The following is a 21,945-nucleotide window of genomic DNA, read 5'->3' on the forward strand; positions in this document are numbered from 1 at the left end:
GTTTTGAAGTCCTGATAATGTTTTTGGGTGTTTGGGAGGGAGAAGATGAAAGAAAGTCACATGCTCTAAAGCAGTGTGAGATGTTGCTGTCACCACTGTGGTTGAACCCCAGGCTGTGTCGTGTTAATCTGAGCCGATCTTTCCCAATATGTTGGACTATAGGTTCCCGAATTTTCAGCCAGCATGAACCTGCAGTCTCCAAATATGGGAGAGAGCAGGTTGGAGTGTGTGCGTATGTGTGGAGGGCCTGCTAGGGCTGGGCACACTTCAGAAATGATTGGGAAGGAAAGTTTTGGACCTTATGTGAGCAGAGCACCTCTCTGCTTTTTATTAAAGCACCTTGTCTTTTTTCAGGCTTCTGCATGGGCTGTAGTTGCATTAAATAAAGCAGCTATTAAAAGTAGCAGCATCTTTTGATCAGGCTTGCTTGAAGTGAGAACGAAGGGCTGCTTTAATGAATGTGCGAGAAGTCCTGGGCTTAGGCAAGGTCCAAAACACTGCATCCAATCTGGTTTGGAATGTGCCTTCTCCTAGTGCCTGTATCTGATCACCTTGTATTTGCTTGCTCCACCCCTGGGGTGGAGCTACTTTACTAAAGCGCCTGGTTTCGGAGTTCTTGATTGGAATTTATCACATATTCAAATGCCACCTGTTTTGTTAAGCTGAGGGTTTGTGTAAAGAAAGGGAAAGGAGTTGATAGTTCACTATGAAGTGACTTTCAGATTTCCTATATGTGGCTGAAACTGATTTAAAATAATAATAATTTTAAAAAAAGGATTTGGATTTATGAAGCGTAGGGAACACATTCTTTTTTGAGACAATTTGGGAAATGCCAGTGCTTGCTTTCACCCCCAGACTTTGCTTCTGGGGATGACCTGATAAAAGCAGGGTCTTCATTCATGCCTTGGTTCAAGTTCTTGGTTCCTGACTGATGCCTCTCTGGTCTTACAGCATGATGAGGCATAAGTTAATGGCCCGTGGCTCCGTTTCTCCTCTTGCTGGGCAGGAAGTGTTTTGTGTCATCTGAATGACAGTAACAAGCTTTTCTGACACAAATGCACAGGTGTTTTTTTCTTCTTCACCTAACACAAGGCAGATCTCTGCCTGCATGCCAAAAGGTTTAGCATATTGAGACATCAAGGAAGGAGGCGCTATTTTATTGCATGGGCAAGAGTAAAGATGACTTTCAGGCAGCCATCCCCAACAGTGAGTTCCTGAAGATGCTCAACTCTCATAAGCTCCAGTCAGTACAGCCAACTTTAAAGATGATAGAAGTTGTTGTCAGAATATTTGGTGAGAATCAGATTGGGAAAGGCTGAAAGATTATTTGTATCTTTCTGTATTAACTAGTATAGGAGCCAGAGTATAGCCATTAGTTACCATGATTAATCAGTGCTAAAACTGAGCACTAGGTCAAGAAATGTTTCCTTTAATCAAGTCTGAATTCTGCTGCCAATGAGTTCCAGATGAAGCCTTCAGTGATACTGTAAATGTAACTTTGAAGGTGACATTTAAATATGGCAGCTTTCCCCCCTAGCTTCTGCCCCTTAGCATGCCTTAATATGGCACAGGCACAGAGACACTGTAAAGTAACCCTTCGGGTGGGTTCTCAAAGAGGACACGTGCTGCACCCTCCCTCCCCAGGAATCCTACATAGCATGAGGAGCTGAGACCTTTACAGCAGCCTTAAGAGAAGAGGCATGTAAAGAACTATTTTCCTTCTTCAAAGAGAGATACCAGCTTGCGAGATTCCTTTTTTCTAGATAGCAGGGGTGCACCCTTCAGTTCAGATCAAACTCCTCCTCCAATTTACTGCTGAAGCCAATTTTAAGTAGGAAGTGTGAACAAAGCATACCAATTCCTACTGGGATTTAGGCCTCATTTCACTTGAGGTATAATCTCAGCCTTTGCAAAATTAGGCTAGACTCAATGAAATGGACCTGGCCTTTCTCAATTCCCTGAATTCCCCCCAATTCCCCAAATTGGACCCATCACGTTATGCCAAAGATAAGCCACTTGAATCTCCCACACTTAAGCTAGCCTTTCAAAACAGAATGGTTCTGTCTGTTTTGCTCGATGGCTATATAGCTAGGGACAGTATACCTTGAAGTTATCTTTGACTTCCTTAAATATTGGCTTATTTATAGTACTTCAGGTAAGACCCCATGCCTATGGATGAGAGTGTTTTCACAGGCAGTGTCCAGCTGGTCCTGCCTTCCCCAGGCACAGTATGGGAAGTTTGCACACCCCTTCGAACATGGCTTGGCCTACCCTTCAGTCAAAGCTTTTGATACCACACCCACCCCAATTGTGTATATTTTATATAGGATGTCTAAAATGCATGTGTGTTTTTTTAGATTGTATGTTTAATTTATTGCTTGACAATAATTAGTTGAAATAAATTTTCAGCTGTGGTTACCTTTCATAATGAAAATTAAAAGGCTCATTCATTCTTTTCGTGTATGGATAAAAAGCAGTGGGAGTCAAAAGAGGAGAAGAAACTTTCCTTTATTAGTTTCTGCGTTCAAATCAAACCAAACCAGACTTCCTACTATCAGGATAGTTTTTCTATTTAAAATTGGATGTTACCAAAAAAAAAAAAAAAATGTTCTTGAGTGACATTTTATCTGTTACAGAGAATTTTAAGTTGATTCTAACACTGTATTTGTAGCCTGCAGGCCCACTGAAGAGGCTGATTTTAATATTTTTAAAATTTATTTCCTACCTTTCTCAAGTGCTCAAGGTTGTTTTGCTTTATTCCAAGCAAATTTGAACTGAAGCATCTATAAGTTTATAGGGAAGTATGATAATAAACACGGTGGTTTATATAACAGCATAACTATTCCTTGTTTTCTCAAGGTCAGGGTACACTAAAATACAAAGCATGTGTGTGTGGGGCTGGATACAGTGAACAAAAGGCATCTTTGCCTCTAAGTGGAGAAGATGAAATAGTAAGCTAGGAAGGAAATGTTAAGACTGCTATTATGAGTGGCAGTAGGTAAAACTGCATTGCATTTTGTAGTGGAAAAGGGATGGCCAGCCAACCTGTCAGTTCTAGAAATGGCATTAGAGCACATGGGGTCTGTCTTGAAAAATTTACATCCCTTGAAATAGAAAGGTTAGGTCATCCTGGTTTTAGCAATTCAGGAAATCTCATGTTCTTCATAAAAGTGCAATAATGGATTATATTTGAATGAAAGAGAGCAAAGTGACCTGAAATGCATGTTGGACTCTCTGGTAGCTGTGTACTATAAGACAAGACAGGTAAGGATGGAGGGGGCAGTCATTATTAAGCAAATCTTGAGGTCTGAGAACCTCTCACCCCAGAAGCGAAATGGTAAGATTGCATTGACTTGCTCTCTCATACACTTCATAAAGAAAACTCCAATAGCACATTTCTAATTTCTGCTATTTCTGAAAGGCAGTACATATCTCTCTCAACAAAAAAAATACAAATATTCAAGTATTAAAAAAGGAGTGTTTATTGATTCTTATTCTGTCACAAGTACTATATGACTGACATTAAGTGAAAGCACAATAAGAGCTAACTCAGTTGTTACATTGGCTTTATGCAAAATTCTATCATACTGGTAAATTAAGAGAACTTAACTTTTTTAAGGAAAAAGAGGGAAATAAGCAACTTCCCAGCTCCAACTCACAGACAATGAAGAAGCCATACTGGGACTTCACATGTTCTTCTATTGCCAACAGAAATCAAGAACACAAGGCTAGCTATGCAAGCAAGTTACACAAGATTACCTTTAAAATGCAAAGCTAGTACTTTAATGCCTATGAAAATAAATGAGATGCCAAGATGATCAAAGAGATTTTTTTTTTTTTTTTGCAGTAGCCATCAACCTATATAAACAAAGTCACCAATTCTGAAAACTTGCTGGAAGTTTTGAAGGCATTACAAATAAATTAAAAATATTGTTGAAATTGCACTATAAACAAAAGCCTTTAAAACCTTTTACTAGTAATTATTTTTCAGCAGAACCAGTACACAAAAACATCTACTTTATGATCAATAAATTACAAAAATGGTATTCAGTGGCATACAGACATTTTTGTTTAGATGCATATTTTGTCTCTTTTTATCTTCAGACCTACAGATTAAAAGGAACATGAAAGGAAGACAGGAAGAGGAAAATAATGCCTTACATTATGGCACAAACGTTTATGGAACATTTCTGCTCCACAAACAAGCTATAACGTATTTGTTAGCCTTTAAGCTGCTACAAGACTTTGTTTTGATAAAATAGATGTTGTACAGCTATTCCTTCGAAAATGGTTCTCTATTGTATAGTCTGCCTTTTCCCCGTCTAATAAAACATGAAGGAAACGATATTACAAAACTCTTGTGCAAAGCACAATTATACATTATGTATTTTGTTCTAAGCCATTAACATCTGGCACCCAGTATAAATTCTGTAAATAGAGCAAATATGCATGATTCCATTTTTTCATAACCAATTCTTACTGTTTTATCTAAATCTACATTTTTGAATAATTTAATTTTGGCATTATAGGAGGGGGCACCCAAGAAATGAATAGCACAAAGCCCTGCTTTCAAACCATGGAAACTTTGATTCTAGAATTTTAGCTAAGTTTGTTGTTCTCTCACATATAATATTTGTAATTTGAGTAACTACACAAATTGTGTTTTAATGGAGACATAATGATCAAGAATTCAGGCAATTCCAATTCCGTTCTATACTTTTCCAGAGCTATGAAAAAAAATACAGCATACATAAACCTTGTTCCTATTGGCTGCAAAATACTGAGAAACCATTATTAAAAAGGGAAAAAAGGTGAAGATGCACTCTTGGTTTTAGAGTGATGTATGAACCCATCCAAGAAATGAACCACGGTGGATGAGTTTGGACTGTGGTAATTTAAGAATAAACAAATTCCATTATGGATTACAATTATATTTGAACTCTGACTGTAAAATCTCCAACAAAAATGGAGCTTCTCATGCACGCATAATTTATATCTTTGTTTAAATAGAATCAGCTGGGGGGGGAGAATGCCTTGTTACACTTTACCACAACAGGTTGCAATCAGGTAGAGCGTATGGAAATACTAGAAATGTAACTCTTCCAGACATTTATATATTAGATAGCAACCTCATGTACAAAGTACAGTAGTTGCAAGCCAGATCAGCATAAAGCATGGTAGCAGATGATAAACTCATCGGCTTTCTCCACATTGACAACAGCTCCTACACAGACGCTGCCCCTGAAGCAAGGAATTGGATCACAAGAACCACTGCAGTTATGCAGGCAGGCCTTCGAAGTGAGGGAGTCGGCGAGTGGACTTTGCATGATGGGCTCTTTTTCATAAATGGGAACTGAATTCTAGAGTTCAAATGGTACATTTGTTTATGCTTTATGCTGCCACGAGTACATGCTTCAACAGACTGCATTTGGTTCATTATTTATGTAGTTGTGTCTTAGTCACACCAGTCCATGAGAATATGCAGTTGTGGTTTGGGGGGAGGAGCTAAGAAAACAATATTAAAATAACAGATGCCAGAATGTCATGCATGTACATTAAGTTGAAGGCATATGTACAATCAAATTTTCCAAAGTGACAAAATTCAGTATTCTGGTAGGCAGATGGGGCCGAAAATGTTTTGCTGCCTAAGGTAGAAAATGATCCAACCATAGTGAGAAAAAATAAATAGCTGATGGTTTATTGTCCTTTAAATCTCACTCCATGTACTTCTACCTACCACTTGAGTCATTCCTGCATTTATTCTCCTACTGATTCCTTAAGGGTTGAAACATATATCATGGAAGATCTACGAATTAACATCCCAATTTTTCATTTTCCAAGTGGGGGAAATCCTTGAATTTTTCTCCTTGTGCCATTTCTCAGTTCAAAATTGACCTCTTGGAACTGGTGCTTGGCCTACAATGGGGAAAAGAAGATATGGAAGACGCAGCTGCAATGGGGGGGACTGAACATCTTCCCCAATTCAATTCGAGCCTATCCATTACGATCACCTCACTATATTGGCTGACAGATCTCCTATGAAACTTCTGCTTTATCTGGAGACTCCAATCCGGAAGTTCTGCCTTTTTATTCTGAAAACAGCAGCTGCCCGCCTTTGGCCAACAAAATGCTGTTCTCTTGCATCTGTTAATGTTGTTACTTCTGGCATTGACAGATAACAGTCACAGAAGAAAAAATATTCTGTAAGTTGGTATCGGAATATCATTGTGGCAAAAAACAAACCATGATGCAATCTCAGGCATTCAAGAATGCTGAGGATTATACTCCAATAAGAATGATGACCATTCCCAAGATTCCTAGCACTTCCTAGCCTCTACACTAGGTTTTCCAGGTTTCTGGAGAAAGACTTAACCTTATTTAAATCAGAGGCATGCACAATATTTGAAACCAAATGCCCCGTGTTTTGGAACTCGCATAAAATAGCCTAAGAGATAATATTCATAAGGTACCATATCTGAATTGGTTGCAATTTCTAAAGAAAGCTGTAATATATTTTGCACTTCACAGTTATAATATTTTCAGAGAATTCACAGAGGCTGTAATGGATGTAAATTTTAAAGTACACCATATTTTTCAATGGATGACTATTTTAAAAATCTCTTTATTCTACCTCCATCCTCATTTATAGTAAGAGGACAACTATGATACCACCTCATCCTTTGTTTTCTCATTTAAAGAATTCACTAAAACGTTTCTACTGCAGATTCATAAGCACAAGTCTTTCTTCTACCAAGTACTTAACTCAGAGGAAAAGCCAAATTCTACATCTATTTGTTTTTGCAAATTCCAGCAACAAACAAAGCAGAAATAGAGTAGCTATCAGCTTACCTGATCTCTCCTTTCCCCTCTCCTCACTATGGCGTGTGACATTTGGGCAACCAAATATAGCCAAAGACATTATTATAGCTGCAATCCTCATTTCCGAACTCCCAGGATTGTAAAATAAGCAAAATATGCTCAACAGCTTTTTCACCAATTTACATTTATAGGTATATACCTAAACATGTAAACTATAATACGACAAATGTGTCTTTGCAAATACATACATCATATAAACATATTTGTCAATGAATTGGCTATAGGCTCCTTTTCAAAACTGAATGCTGCTGCAAGCAGATTCACTGCTGTATACTTAGCGCAACTGTCACAAATGACCAAGGTACTTAAATTTCCTAATTGTGATTACAAGAATAAGTGCTGGAATCAAGCTCACACAGATAATGCTGTATTTCTCTAGGGTTATACCTAACGTTGTACTGTAATGTTAAGCCTGTCAACTTTAATCTCTTTGAAAAAGTCTCAACCCAGAGCATGACCCTTTCTCTCATACACCTCTCAGTGTGGGACAAAACCAATATTTATGGCATCTTATCATCTTGATGTGGCTGGGATTTTTTTTCCCCAGTGGGTTGAAGGAGGCCCCAAAGGTAATTTATTTAAAGCTAACACAACCCTTGCTACTTTGAAGATTGTGCGCACACACAACCAAAGCACTTACCAGGCTTTCTACTCAGAACATATTGGGAGATATTCTACTGAATCTATTAAAGTCTTATCCCAAATAAATGTATTTCAGAATCAAGTGTACAAGTTCTTTGCAGCAATTCTCAACTCCTGTATCTGGGAACATTAACTGTTGTGTTACACTGAATGATACTGAATGCTATTATCTGGAATTTGTTTTTAGGATATCCCATATTAGGCTTTTAGATCTCTGAAGACTTGAGTAAACATGCATGTATATTTTTCAAAGTCTGACCAGGAAGAAGTAACAAAATCACATTACTACAAGACAAAAGTAATTGAAAATGAAATTCCTTTGACAGCACCTTTTACTCTGCACAAAACAAGTTACAAAACACTGGCAATTTGAGATTCTCAGAATTTAGGACTTAAATTATCCATTAGATTAACCATCACACTGGAGGAAAAAGACAACCACAGAATCAAATATTCTCTCCTACTGGAGAAAAAGAACATTAGGCTTCCACACCCATGTAAACCATTTGGCTTAAATACGAAGAACAGCTGAATTCTAATTAACATCTACATGGAGCTGGCAAAATGTAGATCTTCACATTTATTTGCAATTCAACCACAGTTAGCACATTTCCCAGAGCTGTGCTTAAAAACAGAGGTTTCTAAATGAATGTTCATCTGGATTCTAACCGTGAAGCCCCAATATACCTTTCCAAACTTAGATATTTATTTTAGAGGTAAAACTATCTTGGTCAGCTTGGGCCTCCATCACATGCCGAGAAACCCAGGTAGACCGAGTGACTGAGTGACCACAAATAACAGAAGCAAAACTAAAGGTTCACAGCAGTTACCTTGTTTCATCTCCTGGATCAAGTGCTGAATCTGACAAATGTTTACATGATTTTTCTTGGCTATTTTTTTTTTTTTTAAATGTCTTTGGAGGGAGTTTTTTGGTGATGGCTTTGTCATTAGGTAAGACTGTTGCCCATTTCCAAGCAGATGCCAGTAGATTTCATAAAATAACACTTTTACTTTCAAGGAATAAAAAAACTTCTATGGAAGAACTACATTATGAGTGAACTTTCTTTGGCTGTTTTAATTACCAAAGATTTTGCAAACGAGTACTGCAGCCTCTCTCTATTATATATTCTATTTATAGATTTCTATTATTATTTGTTTTTCCCTGAAAGTCATTGAATTGCTTAAAAATGCTGTTTGTTGGGGGGGGGGTTGTTTTCATTGGTAGAATTTTGATATTATATTGATGATGATGATGATGATGATGATGATGATGATGATGATGGTGATGATGATGACAATGATATGTAAAAGGATTCTTCACAAAGAAAATTTAGGGGGATCAATTTAATGGACAGAAATTAATTAGGAACTAAGTAGCAGTCTTCTGGAATAAGAAAAATATAAACTCCTTGATCTATTGGTCTAACTAGTCTTCGGGGGTGGGGGGAATATTTGCATGGAGTTCAGCATGTGAGTGAATCCAGACATAACGAGTTATTCCTATTGAAGGAAAAGGTTTAAACTTTCATACCCCAATAGCTCATCTGTAAAAAAGAGGTCCTTTTTGAGTCTGCACACAACATGTGAGATCTGAAACAGACTCCTAGCTCACACCTTTCCTCCTTTGTCATTCACTATCTGGGGAAAATATTAAAACACAAAACAAAAAACAACAGGAGACATCAAATTCAACTGACCATGAGGAATTTCACTAACTTGCTCACATCTTTGCTTGGGCAGGGAGAGGTAAGAGGAACCTCTGCCTATTCAGTTTCATCCAATAAACGATTCCTTATGCATTTTATCAGAGACATTCAAAGCATGCCGCTAAGGGCTACTGGAATATTAGACACGAGAAAGCAAAATAGAAGAACAGAGTCCATTTTCCAAAGAAGCTGCTATACGAATGCTAGTATGAACTCCTCATAAAGAAAGAGGAACTTAGCAGGGATAATGGAGGGCTTCTACCTTAAAATTATGTTTCTAGCAACATAAAAAAGAGTTCATAAAAAGTGCAAAAAGAATCCCAGACCAAAGAATTATATCTCTAATACCTTCTTGGATAAGAAATTCCTATTGCATTGTTAAGTGTTTTTAGTCAACTTGACTTTGTGCAAAAATATCCTCAAGGAGGGCCTGGCTCATTTTTGTAACAGAAGAAAGAAGTGAAAATAAATAGCTGATGAAAGACTTCTAGAAAGAAAAACGAGCCTTGAATGTTGAGAAGGTGGCATGGGTTCAACAGAAGCTATGCACATCACTACAGCTGTTGCATCAGAATTTGCTGCTGTTTTTTAAAAAGGGTCGTAGCATAGCAAGCACTACATATTATGTTCCTGCATACCCAGATTGAAGCAATAATGTTCTCATTAGACACATGGCAACTGCAGGGAAAGTGAGCCTGAGACAGGATGTTAAAAGGCAAATCTTTGTAAACATTTCCTCAAAAGGAATAGTAGCAATTGAGTACATATCAGTTACTCAGATTCATTTACAGAGCAACGCTTTATAAAACACATAAAGCAGTTCCAGAATGATGAGAATTCCATATAATGTTGATGTTCTGAAACTAATCTCAACCATCCAGTCCTTAAGTCACGTAATCTACTTCAATGAACCAGCATCTACTAGGTCTTCTGCTCTGCAGCCACTGCTGTCTGTGAAGGAGTATCTGGCTTTACAATTTGGTATGTAATGAGATACTCAGGGTAAGCCTAAGAATAAGCAGATACATTCAAATTACTGCATATTATATGGAAATAATTCAAAACACAGCAAAAATTCATTTTATCCATTTTTTACATTACTTCTGTCTAAGGAACCACAGTTGTCTGATCTTTTTGCTTTTTCTAACACAATCCATTTAATATCTATCACATTATGTGGAACAAGCACTTTTCCATGCTTCCAAATATAAAATCTTCTTTATTACTTGCTCATTGGGAGCCAAGAGCATACTCTAATGGAGCAGAATGGATGTATGAAAGCAAGGTCAGCATCTAACATCTTCCTAGGTATTGTCTGAGTCAGAAACTACTCCTTGATGAAGGTAGGTAAGCTCCGATCACCAGGAACTGCACTTAACACTTCTGGGGAGTGCAAAGGCCAAAGTGGGTGAGGCATTGGTGGAGCTGATTTTTTATCTTATTTTGGGGAAGAAGTATTGTTGTTGTTAAGTCTACTGTAGGAATTACACTAGACTATATCCAAAATATGGGTATCGGATGTGGACATATATTCTTTTGCAAAGTGCTACTACACTCCTATTTGCTGGTGCCATGCTTGCTCCTTTCCTCCTTTGGAGAAAGGAGATGGCATGGAAAGTGATAAAAATTTTGGAAGCATCACTCACAGTCTTATTCATGAAGTCAAGGGAAGAGCAGCATTTGAACAGGAGCTGGGAAGAATAAGATCTTTTCATAGTATGACATTAAGTATAACAAATCATACTTAATATAAACAGTTAAGCACTCTCCTAGACTTCAATGAGTAGAACTGCTTGCAAACCACTCTCTGTAATTTTCAAAAATAGTAAAGGATGTCCTTCTGAAGGCAGGAGCCATTATTTCTTGGAGATTACAGTATCTGCTAGAGTAGTCTGCCACAAACCATGGGTGTATACTGTTTTAGGCCATAGCAAGTTTGGATAACAAACAGAAACCTTTTGCAAACCATAGATGATGCTGTTCTGGAGAAGCATCCAGTGGCTGCATGTGGGCCTCTGATAGGGTGTATTTCCTGCGTAGCTTTTTTATAACGTATCCTCAGTAACATGAAGGCGTGGCTGACCATATGCATAGTATGTGAATGTGCCTTCAAGAAATGTATTTATTTTATTTTAAATCTATCAGCGACAGAGAAAAGTACCTCTGCGGAAGGTAGTATAACTTAATCAGACTTTTAAAGCACGTTTTGGGGACTCCAGGCAGCAGGAAAACTGAAACAAATAGACACTTGCTCCTTATGCAAGACAATTTGCACTATAAAGCATGGAAGAATCATGTATGCTTTTAAAACATCCAATTTGCTGCAGAAATATTGTGTAATGCTGAGGCTAACCACAGTTTGCTGTGAAAAACATGAAGCAGCCCTGACTCCCTTTGGTGGTGCTTAACAATGTACACCTAGTGCAAAGATTTTGGTGAACCAATGAAAAAGATCAATGTCATTTTCACATGCACCTACCTGTTCCCCTCTATAGATGACATACTCGGCATAGGCGAGCCCATTGACGCTTGGCCTGCCAATTACAGAGTGATGTCCTGGAGGGGCATGGGCCATTTTCATGGTACTAAACTGCAAGAAGGACTTTCCCAATGTCACACGGCAAAAAAGCATTTGTCTAAAAGAAGATAGGAAGAAAATCATTTGAAATAATTTAAAAACTGCAGCAAAACATTTCATATACATGATGTCAGAGATCTAAAGTTTGTCAAACTCTTAATTTTCCATTCTCAAACATTATTTAAAGTGGAAAAGAGGGTGAGTTTTCTTTTTTGCTTAGTTACCAGCTCTTATGAGAAATATGCTACTATGTTTTTTTCCCCACTTGCAACATGGAGTCCTAATAGCGTCTCTTTTTTTTTAACTGCAGTGACTAGATTAATGACAGTTCAGGAGCTAGTTCAGAAAAACTCAAGATAATTCTTCCACAAATGCATGAATGGCTAAGCAAGCGATTTACAGAATACCAACACATTCTGTAAATAATTGGGTCCTCAAGCCATTGCAGTTTGCATACTGGAAGAACAAAGCTGTATTTTGTCATTTCAACTCTTTGTTTAGCCATTAGAAACTGCCAGCATGGACTCAGAAGCTGTTCACTGATAGCTCCTTACAAGAAAAATGGTATTTTATTCTAATGCTCTTTGTACCATGTTTGACTTTGTATATACCTCCTGGAGCTTCTGGAGTGCAGAGTCCCCTACTTACAAACGGGTTACATTCCGAGAGGCTGTTCGTAAGTCCGTTTTGTTCGTAACTCCAACAAGCAAAAAAAAAAACCAAACAAACTGCAGTTCGCACCTTACATAAGCGGCAGCGTTGACATAGGCGCTTGCGGAGATGGCGTAGGGTCGTCCTCTGTAGTTGAAACAGCATCTTCCACATTCCTGAAGTGGTCCAGTGAACTTTGGGTGGTGGTCTTCCTCTTCTCCTCATAAATGATGCTGTAGCACTGGATTGCATCATGGACAGCTGCAGACATCTTGGTGAAGTGCTCCATGTTAGGGTCCTGCATTTCAACAGTGATAGCACTTTCTCAATTAAGCTGAACCCCTCTGCCATCAGCTTGGTCTGGAACCACTTTGGTGGTTCGATCTCTTCTTCTTCCTCTTTTTTTTCACTGCTCCTCCAACTCCATGAGGTCTTCATTGGAGAGGTCCTCTGTCTGTGCAGCTAGCAGCTCATGGAAGTCCCTCTCCTCCAGGTCAAGCTGAAGCTCCTTGCTGAGGGCAACCAAGTTGCTGATAACAGCCTGTGACTCCCTTTCTGCCACCTCAAGCCCATGAGAGTCTTGAACGAACCGAGGGCACAGACGTTTCCACACGCTGTTCATGTTCGCAGGAGTAACCTCATGCCAGGCTGCATCAATGTCCTTGATGGCCTTGTAGATGTTGTAGGACTTCCAAAACTGGAGCAAGGTCATCTGTGAGTCCACTTTGGTTGCCTGGACTGCCTGCCTAAACGTGCACTGAAGATAGTATTTTTTGAAGGTTGCTATCACTCCCTGGTCCATCAGCTGCAGGAGGGAGGTGATGTTGGGAGGCAGATACACAACCTTCACGTTCAGATGGAAATCGTCCAAGGTGGACAAGGTGCATTATCCAATATCAGCAGAATCTTGTACTCAATGTTTTTCACGTGGCAGAACCTCTCCACTTCCAGGATAAAATGGTGGAAAAATCAGTCCTCAAAGATGAGAAGGGTGACCCAAACTTTCTTGTTAGCCTTCCATACAACAGGAAGTGAGTTTTTTGAGATCTTCTTGAGAGCTCGTGGGTTCTCAGAGTGTAGACTAGGAGCGGTTTTAGACTCAGGTTACCAGAAGCATTGCCACCTAACAGTTAGCCTATGCCTTGCAGCTTTGAAGCCTGGCATGGTCTTCTCCTCCTTGCTGATGCACGTCTTGCTGTCTGGCATTTTCTTCCAATAAAGCCCTGTTTCATCCACATTGAATATTTGCTGGGGCAAATAACCATTTTCATCAATTATCTCCTTGATGATTTCCAGGAACTCTTCAGCTGCAGCCTTGTCTGCACTTGCTGCCTCACCACTGACTTTCACATTATGAAGATTCATACAAGCCTTAAAGCGGTGGAACCACCCATGGCTTGCAGCAAACACCTCTTCAGCAGCATCTTCACCAGCCTTCTGTTGTAAGTCATGGAATAAGTTCTTAGCCTTCTCCTGGATCAGCATTAGACTAAGCAGCACACATCGCTGATGCTGGTCTTCGATCCACATGCCGAGCAGCGCCTCCATCTCTTCCATTACTTTTCCTCTCCTCTTGCTTATTATTATGGATTGCATAGGCACTGAGCTTTTCACATGTTCTGTGATCTTGTCTTTGTTCTTAATGATCGTTCCGATAGTGGAATGATTCATGCTGTAGGAATGTGCCACGTTTGCCATCTTCTCCCCACCCCCTATTTTCTTCAATATCTCCATCTTTGTGAGCATCGTAATGGATTGCCACTTCTTCGCACTACCCCGCTCCCCTTCAGGACTCTTGTGCTTAATTGCAGACATTTGCAGTCTGCAATTTGCAGTTGCTACACACCAAACACAACCGACCATGCAAGAAGTCAGGACTGGAAGTCGGAACCGGAAGTCAGGAGATGGTGGGAAAGGGTTAGATTGTGGGATGCTTTCTCCCGACTTCCGGCCCGAACTTCTGGATCCATCTTGTTTGTATCGGTGGAAGTTCGCAACTTGAAAGATTGTATCTAGGGGACTTTCTGTACTCATATTTCAGCATTCACATTCCTCCAAGCTAGAAAACTAAGAAAACTCTTTTTTCCCATTTTTCATCTGATTTAGCATTTCTTCAGCTATGGAAACACTGTACCTGATTTTCCAGATACTCCAATTTATCAAGAACCCACCTGTGGCAGATATAGCAGGACCTGTCTTTGTGTGTAGGACAGCCTGTGCCTCCGCCAATTCCATATACATATTGGTTACTTTTAGAGGAATTTTCTGCAAAGTAAATCCCAGCTCCAAACATCCCTCCAATGTATGCATGCCTTTCATCAAACCCTTTATGAATAATAGCATTAATAAAAGGAGATCCTAAAATAAAAAAAAATAACACATGTAAACATATATTATACATTACAGGAATTGTAGCCTCATCATAACATCATATTTGCAAAATAATTAATCAAAGTTCAATCATATAAACCAAGGAAAATCTGACAGAGGATTTTGATGATTCAATGGGTTTTCAAGAAAATTATATCTGCATATCCAAGGAAAATGTTTTACCTCCCACTCCTAATCTTTTCCAGTCAACAGGAAAGCTTAAGTTATTTTATGGATTCAGATAAACCAGCACTTACTGATATGTGTTAATATTAAGTATATTGGAGAAGCTCTTGGGTTGGGCTTTTCAGAAAAGCAGAATCTTTGTTCAATTCCCTGCATAAAATAAAGTCAGCAGCTGTGCCATCTGAATCTTTTCTTCTGACAGGAAGTACTTGTGGCACTGGTTAACATCTATGAACATGTTCATTTTTATTGCTAAGCAGTGTATGCCTGAATGACTGGCAGATTCCTTTTTCTATCTGTGGAGAAGGATGGCACAGGATGGCACACGGCATGCCTCTCTCACTCTTTTCTTGACCTGCATCTTTATCACATTCCATGAGATCGGGTTAAAAAAAATGCCCAGACAAAACATTTGTCATAACAGAACTGCACCCACAATGGAACATGTGGAACAGTGTTTTCATATCAGGACTTTTCTACTGTGTCCCCTCCTTTTCATCATCCACTCCTTTCTCGGATTCTTTATGGAGTTGGGAGACACTCTAGAGCCTTATAGGCTCTGGAGTGGTGCGGATGTACCAAAGAGGCATGAAAAATCAGCCAGACCAATTTTGCTCTTTGGAATTGAGTCCAGAATCAAGCACATAGCAGAATAGTAAATAAACAAAAGTACAATTTATGTACATTTAACCAGTTTTGTTGTACTGCAACTACACATTCATAGAGAGCCACCTTACGCACCATGAAACAACATGCGTTCATTGTGATGGTTATGGTTTTCTTCTGAGACTTCTTTCTGCCGATGACAAAATCTCTCCCTCAGTTTCTTATTCACAACCTTTTGAATCTATGGAAGAATGAAAAAAAAAACATTAACTAAGACAAAATAACAAACTCCTGTGTCAATGTGACCATATAAGTTTTTAAAATGATTTCTGTGATTTAAAAAAACTTAGTTTTAGTAATGAAGACGGGCATAACCAAAGGCTACTTTAGAGTTGCTCCTTCTTTTTGGCAGCTTTGCCTTCTGATAGCAAGGCTCACAAATATACCTTAAAAACAGAAGTTCATGCATCTCGGGCAACCTCAAGCAGCCCAATTTTTTTCTGAACTGTGAAATGAATATGACTTAACTACTTAAGACTCACACTTATCGTAGAATATCACATCACTCCACTTTGTTTCTCTTTTTAAAACCATATTTATGTACCATATCTTTATCCTTAACATATCTAGTATATAATGCTTAACCTTCCCTGCAAAGTCTACATTAGCAGATTATTAACTGAATATAATTTGAATAAAAATAAGCTGTTCACCCACTCACTAGGACTAAAATATATTTGCTCTTGATAGAAACTGCACATCCTTTTGCCACCTCAAAAGAATGGAGCAGAATTTTTCCTAAATGGGAAATGGGACACTACTGTAGCTGCTTCCATGAAAGACAACAGAGCCAAATGCAAAAAGCACTCCTATTCTAACTCTATGGGGCCACATGAAATAAGTAAAATAAATTAAAAAAAAAAAAAGAGGGAGAACCTGAACTAGAAATCTGATAGCCTTGCAGATAAGTGGGTAAAGAAATTCACATATTCATATCCTTTTTAAAATCCCTGATCAGTTAAAAAAGTCAATATAAAACATAATAATTACTTATTGCATATTTACATTTACTGTATAAAGTAATAATCGAAGAGTTAATATTTTGAAGCCACCAGGGAGATGAAAAGTAGCTGAAATGTGCAGTCTTCCAAGTTGTGGTGCACATTAATATAAACAAAGCAGCTTTCCTCCAACAGCTAAATTTGCTTGGCCCTTTGCAAAGGCCTGCACGGCTGTTTCAAAACCTGTCCCCAGTCTCTTTGCTTTGCTGGCAGGCTCCACAGAAGGATGATCAATGTGTGCACCTGCAGACATGTGGGAACAGCCTTTGAAGCAGCTGCACAAACATTGCCAAGGATGAAGTTACTTTAGTGCTTCAAAGAGACCTGCTTTGCTTGCAGTAATGCACTTTGTATTTTTTTTTAATATATAATTTTTATGAAAGAAATTTTTTACAAACTTAAAAGATGAACATGAAAAAATATAGAAGAAAAGTAAGAAAAAAGAAAGATAAAGAGAAAAGTGTTGAAAACAAAAGAAGGCAAAGAAAAAGAGAAAGGGAAAAATTACTTAAAGAAGCAACTTCCAATCTTTTTTATAGCAGTTACAGATATAGTTAATACCATTTCCCCCTTTCAAAATTACATAATGTAGTTCTCTTCTCCCCATATACAGCCCTTTTTAATCAGTAAATGCAGAAATCACTAGTTCATTTTTATCCATTTTCAGCACCTCTTTCAAATGCTTCACCCTGCCCTGGGTGATCTTCAAAATCAGGAAACTGACACACAGCATCACCCCTACTTCATTCCCACTGGGATCAACTTTTTGGAGTTTCCAGTAATTATTTTTGACCTAGGCCTTTAAGGCCCTTGAAACTTACCCTAATGACATTGTACCTGTTGAAGATTCCCCCAGCATTACCACCATCTCTGTGTTCCCTGATGGTACTCTGCATCTGTAAAACAATCAAATGGTAAAGTCAGTAAATGTAAAATCTTCTTTGACTTGATATCAATCCCTGGATAAATCCAGGGGCGTGCTGCCAATAAGCTAACCACAGCAGTAAAAAGACTGTGTGTGGGTGTGGGGGGTGGGTGGGGAAGGGAGGTAGAGAGAACAGTCTTTATTTGGTGGTGGTCTGGAAAAACAAGGACATCCTGTTTGTCTCGCTTTTTCTTTCCTGCTGTTTATATGGAACCAAGTCAGTCAAGAGAGATAAGAGTGATTAATGCTGCTAGGCAACAGTGCATGAGCCCAATCTCTCTAGGGTGCTCACACCTCCTTGGGATCTAATAGCAGCCTTGGGATCTGCCTTAGCTCTTTCATTCCTGTGGTTATAACCAGGCTGCTGTGAGCAGATCCTTCCCATGTGCTCCCTTCTACTTCACCTTGCCACCACCATCCATGGTTGCAACGATAAATTTTATCAACTAATATTTTTTGACAAGAAACTGCCTTGCAAAGTCCAATCCAATGCACCTCTCTATAAATCCATGTATGTTTCTTGGCCAGCATAAGGAAGAGGTTTGCCCTTGCCCCCTGGTACATTTCTTCACCTCCAAGTTTAGCTTATAGCCGGGTATTCCTAGAAAGTCTCCCATCCAGATACCAGCCAGCCTGGGCTGACTTTGTTTAGCTTTCAAGTACAGAGGACATTAGCTGGGTGCTGCCAGATTCTGACTCATAAAAGCAAGAGACTCTTTTGAACTTTGGGCTGTATGAGACCAGCCATGCAGTTTGACTTCCCTCAGTGATAGCAAGACTTCATTCCTGATTTATTTCCAGAAGCTGGTCAACTCCCAAGATTCTATCTGCACATAATGTATTATCAGCATATAAAGACTTTCAAAAGAAGGCAAATTACAGAAGAAGGCAAATTACACAAGTCCTTCTAAACCGAACCATCACTGGGTTAGTGGGTTTGGGACTGGATATAAGGAGAAATGCTTAAACTTTTCCCTGTCTGCTACTTTTGAAATTTCCATTTTTTTTTTAACTAGAAAGAGGCACGTAAGAACTGTTCAGACTGAAGGAAAGTAATACTTTCATAAAACTCTAAACTACAGCACACTGCAAAGTCTTTTTAAGACAGAGGAACTGACATAAACCAAGATATGTTGCATTTTATGCAAACAATACATGTAAGCAGAAATATATTCCTACGTGACAAGAGAATGTCCTTCTAGTCTGAAACTGACTCAAGGATGTGACAAACTTCCACCCTAGATTTCTATCCTTTGTATATCTTGACTGCTCTTTCCTGGACTGTGCTAGCTTGTGTCCCATATTTCAGTAGATAATTTTAGCTATCATTTCAAACAATTCTGACAAAGAGTAAATTATATTTCTAAATTGTTAAGTAGGATGCTAGTAATAAAGGTAGATTGCATATGTACAAAATTCCAGTAAGTTATCTAGAGTTACTTGACTAACTGGGTGCTGGGCAGTATAAAAATGTTTGTAAACAAACAATTGTGTTATATTCAAATACCTATCCTAAGCATGTCTAAAATTGATTTTTTTTTTTACCTCCTCTTCCACGGATTGATATTCTTTATCATCAGGAGCAAGATCTATAAGAATTGTCCCTTGACTGACACAGTGAAAAGTCAGATAAGGATTGGTGCCTGAAAAAGGAAAAGATGTTAAACTTGTATGCACATATATACACCAACTATAAATCCAGGACTCATGGACTACTGTCCACTGCCATCATTTAAAAATTGCTGGATTTAAGAGTAAGTTAAATTAGTTGTGTTCTAAGGTCTGCAATCTGCCATAGAGATTACACAAGAGCTAAGATTCTGGAGTACTCATAAAATATACTTACTTTCTCATCACAGCTGATTACAAGTCTCAGAGAAAGAACAGAATGGTAGTTGCTTAGATTTGAAAGATTAGGACAATGTCCCTAAATCTGGAGAATGACAAGAGCTACATTACCTGGGAGAGGCTGATAGCATTTGGAACCATCACATGAATGAGAGTATTAGATATGGAATAGCCAAAAGGTATAATATGGAAAATGATTCTGGGTATACAAAAAAACCCAGCTCTCACTTCTTGTTTATTTATAAAATATTTTTATTTTGTTTTTATTCTCCTTTACTGCTTTCCCCAAACGAAGACATCTGAAAGATTTCTGTAACTTAGGGAGACTTTAGCTTCGTAGCCGAATCTCAAATTGATTTTCAGTATGTTAACAGACTTACCCTGTTGTCCACCTAGAAGTCTCTCTACACCTTTGATTAACTTATGACGATGCCCGTAGGCATTGATGCCAATTTCTTTCAGCTCCTCATGACCCATGTCTGCTAGTACATCCAAGGTAATCTGAATAGCACAGATAGAAGAAAAAAGTAGCATTTTTCACTAGTCACCTTGAGCCTAGGAAAGACAGCATAAATATATTTTAAGTAAGGATGAATAAGGCCCAGCTGGGTGGGTCAGATATGTTGTACTGGGGGCAGCTAAAGAGAGGAGGAGAATAGCTGGTGGCAGGTACCAACCATTCCACTCACTTTCCAACTTTCTGGCCAATTTGAGTTTCATGCCCCCAGCATAGAGAATAATTACAGAGAGCAGAATTGGGAACAGAATTATTCAGGTTTGCTGTGGGTTTAGAAAATTTTAATTGGAACTTCTCTTGCTGAAGCAATAAATGGAAAAATGCTAGGTAATTAACATAAGCACCAAGATTCATTCATTTTTGTTTTTAAGGTAGAACTTAGGCAAATTATTTGCACATTAATTGAAATGAGAAGAGACAAAGTAGATCTATGCTATACAAGATGTTGATTCCTGGATTTTTTTTTTAAAGAGGGCAATAGGGCTGAAGAAGGAATGAACTGGTGAAAGTGTCACTTCAACTGCTTTGCTCAGGTTAAGAGGAACTGCTCTTTTTAAATTTTGTTTTCTAGAAAAGCAGGGTTCATACCATATTACCACTTGATTCATTTGGAAGGCAATTTATCATAAAGTATGTCAGGTTGTTGCTTTAGAAACAAGCGCCCAAAGCTCTCTTCAACAGAGAATCTTAGCTATGTGATTCTTTGGTTGCTAACCATTATATCTTATCATTTCACGCACATTATTGAACTGAAATAGAAAAATAAATGCAACCCTAGGGCAGGGGCATACAGAGTTTTTACCTGTTCTGTTTCAAATATATCTCGAAGATGCTCCAGACCTAGGCTTTTCAAGAACTGGCTGATATTCATGTCAAGACCCACAACTACAACAAAGAAAATATCCTTCACTGAAGTATTCAACACAAACTATCCACCAAGCTTCAATTTAAATCTTTAGTCCTTTAATTGTAATCTTTTTAATCCATAACACCTCCTGCTACTTATTGCATCTTCTACAAGAAAGCAAATCTTTACTAGAAAAAATATAAAGAATAAATAGGAGATGCAGAACCAAGATGTAAGGGTTTTTTATGGGAGATACTTTGAATTCTCATTATTAATAAAATCTTCTCTTTTGGTATGCATTAAACTACTGAGGGACTACATGTGGCAGATAAAGCTACCATTTGCATATTCCAGTTTCTCTGCTCTTTCTTCTTCATCAACATCATCATCATCATCATTATCATCCTGCAATATTACACAACTTCATAAGTAGCCTACTCATGCTGGTTGATAGCATAACAAAAACAGACTCCTTCCAAGCATCCATCACCTTATATTTTTTACAAGTCTTAAAATTTTGGCTATGCTTTTATATATTCCTTATACCAATGAAGTTTATCCAAAGAACAGTTGTGTACAGGTTCATTAATTTAAAATCCCAAATTTAAAAAGATAATTAACAAAGTCCAGAAGAATAGTTATTCCAAAGGGAACATCTGTTACATCTATTTCTTCAAGTATTAGATATTTTTTATTTGACAAAGCTTAGAAGTCAGGATTTAAACAGGACCCCAGACATACTTCCTCAGAAGTAAGCCTTGCTATTTCTTCAGATGATTTCCTATTGTGTGCACTTAGGGCTGCAACTTTGGCAATTTCTTATAGTCAGGAAGAGTACCTTCTCCTTCTTTCCTCTCTGTTCCTGTTGCCCCATCTCCAGCATTAGATGCCCCTGCCACCGCAATTTCAGCCAGAGGTCCTGCAAGGTTATCTATACTGCTGGCAGCAGACAGACAGGATGGAGTTGATGCTGGTGAAATGAGAGAGGCACTAACAACAGTAGCTTGAGGTTTAAAGCATGTTGGCAAGGCTTCTGGAGGCATCGCGTCAATAAGGAGGGCTCTGATATCATCAGCCTGGAAACAAGATGATATTTTTAAAAAATAAAAGCAAAATCAACCATGTTTAA

At 38.4% G+C, this 21,945-nt stretch overlaps 1 protein-coding gene across 2 annotated transcripts in view; it reads right to left on the reverse strand.

Moving 5' to 3' along the window:
• Positions 1-8,362: 8,362 nt before the first annotated feature.
• The window catches only part of TNKS (tankyrase), a 99,769-nt gene continuing 86,186 nt past the window's right edge, over positions 8,363-21,945 (reverse strand). For both annotated transcript variants that reach the window (XM_007434776.4, XM_088147458.1), the window contains 9 exons: positions 21,655-21,892; positions 20,772-20,854; positions 19,833-19,953; positions 19,150-19,247; positions 17,501-17,575; positions 15,754-15,859; positions 14,628-14,814; positions 11,707-11,863; positions 8,363-10,235 (listed from right to left, as the gene is read on the reverse strand). In XM_007434776.4, the coding sequence (XP_007434838.2) occupies positions 10,149-10,235; positions 11,707-11,863; positions 14,628-14,814; positions 15,754-15,859; positions 17,501-17,575; positions 19,150-19,247; positions 19,833-19,953; positions 20,772-20,854; positions 21,655-21,892 (1,152 nt within the window). In that variant the 3' untranslated portion in view covers positions 8,363-10,148. The remainder of the gene's footprint in view (positions 10,236-11,706; positions 11,864-14,627; positions 14,815-15,753; positions 15,860-17,500; positions 17,576-19,149; positions 19,248-19,832; positions 19,954-20,771; positions 20,855-21,654; positions 21,893-21,945) is intronic.

Source organism: Python bivittatus, unplaced genomic scaffold (assembly GCF_059951505.1).
Source record: "Python bivittatus isolate LINGU-HERP-01145 unplaced genomic scaffold, Pbiv_v1 ctg000520_np1212, whole genome shotgun sequence".
Taxonomy (NCBI): Eukaryota; Metazoa; Chordata; class Lepidosauria; order Squamata; family Pythonidae; genus Python; species Python bivittatus.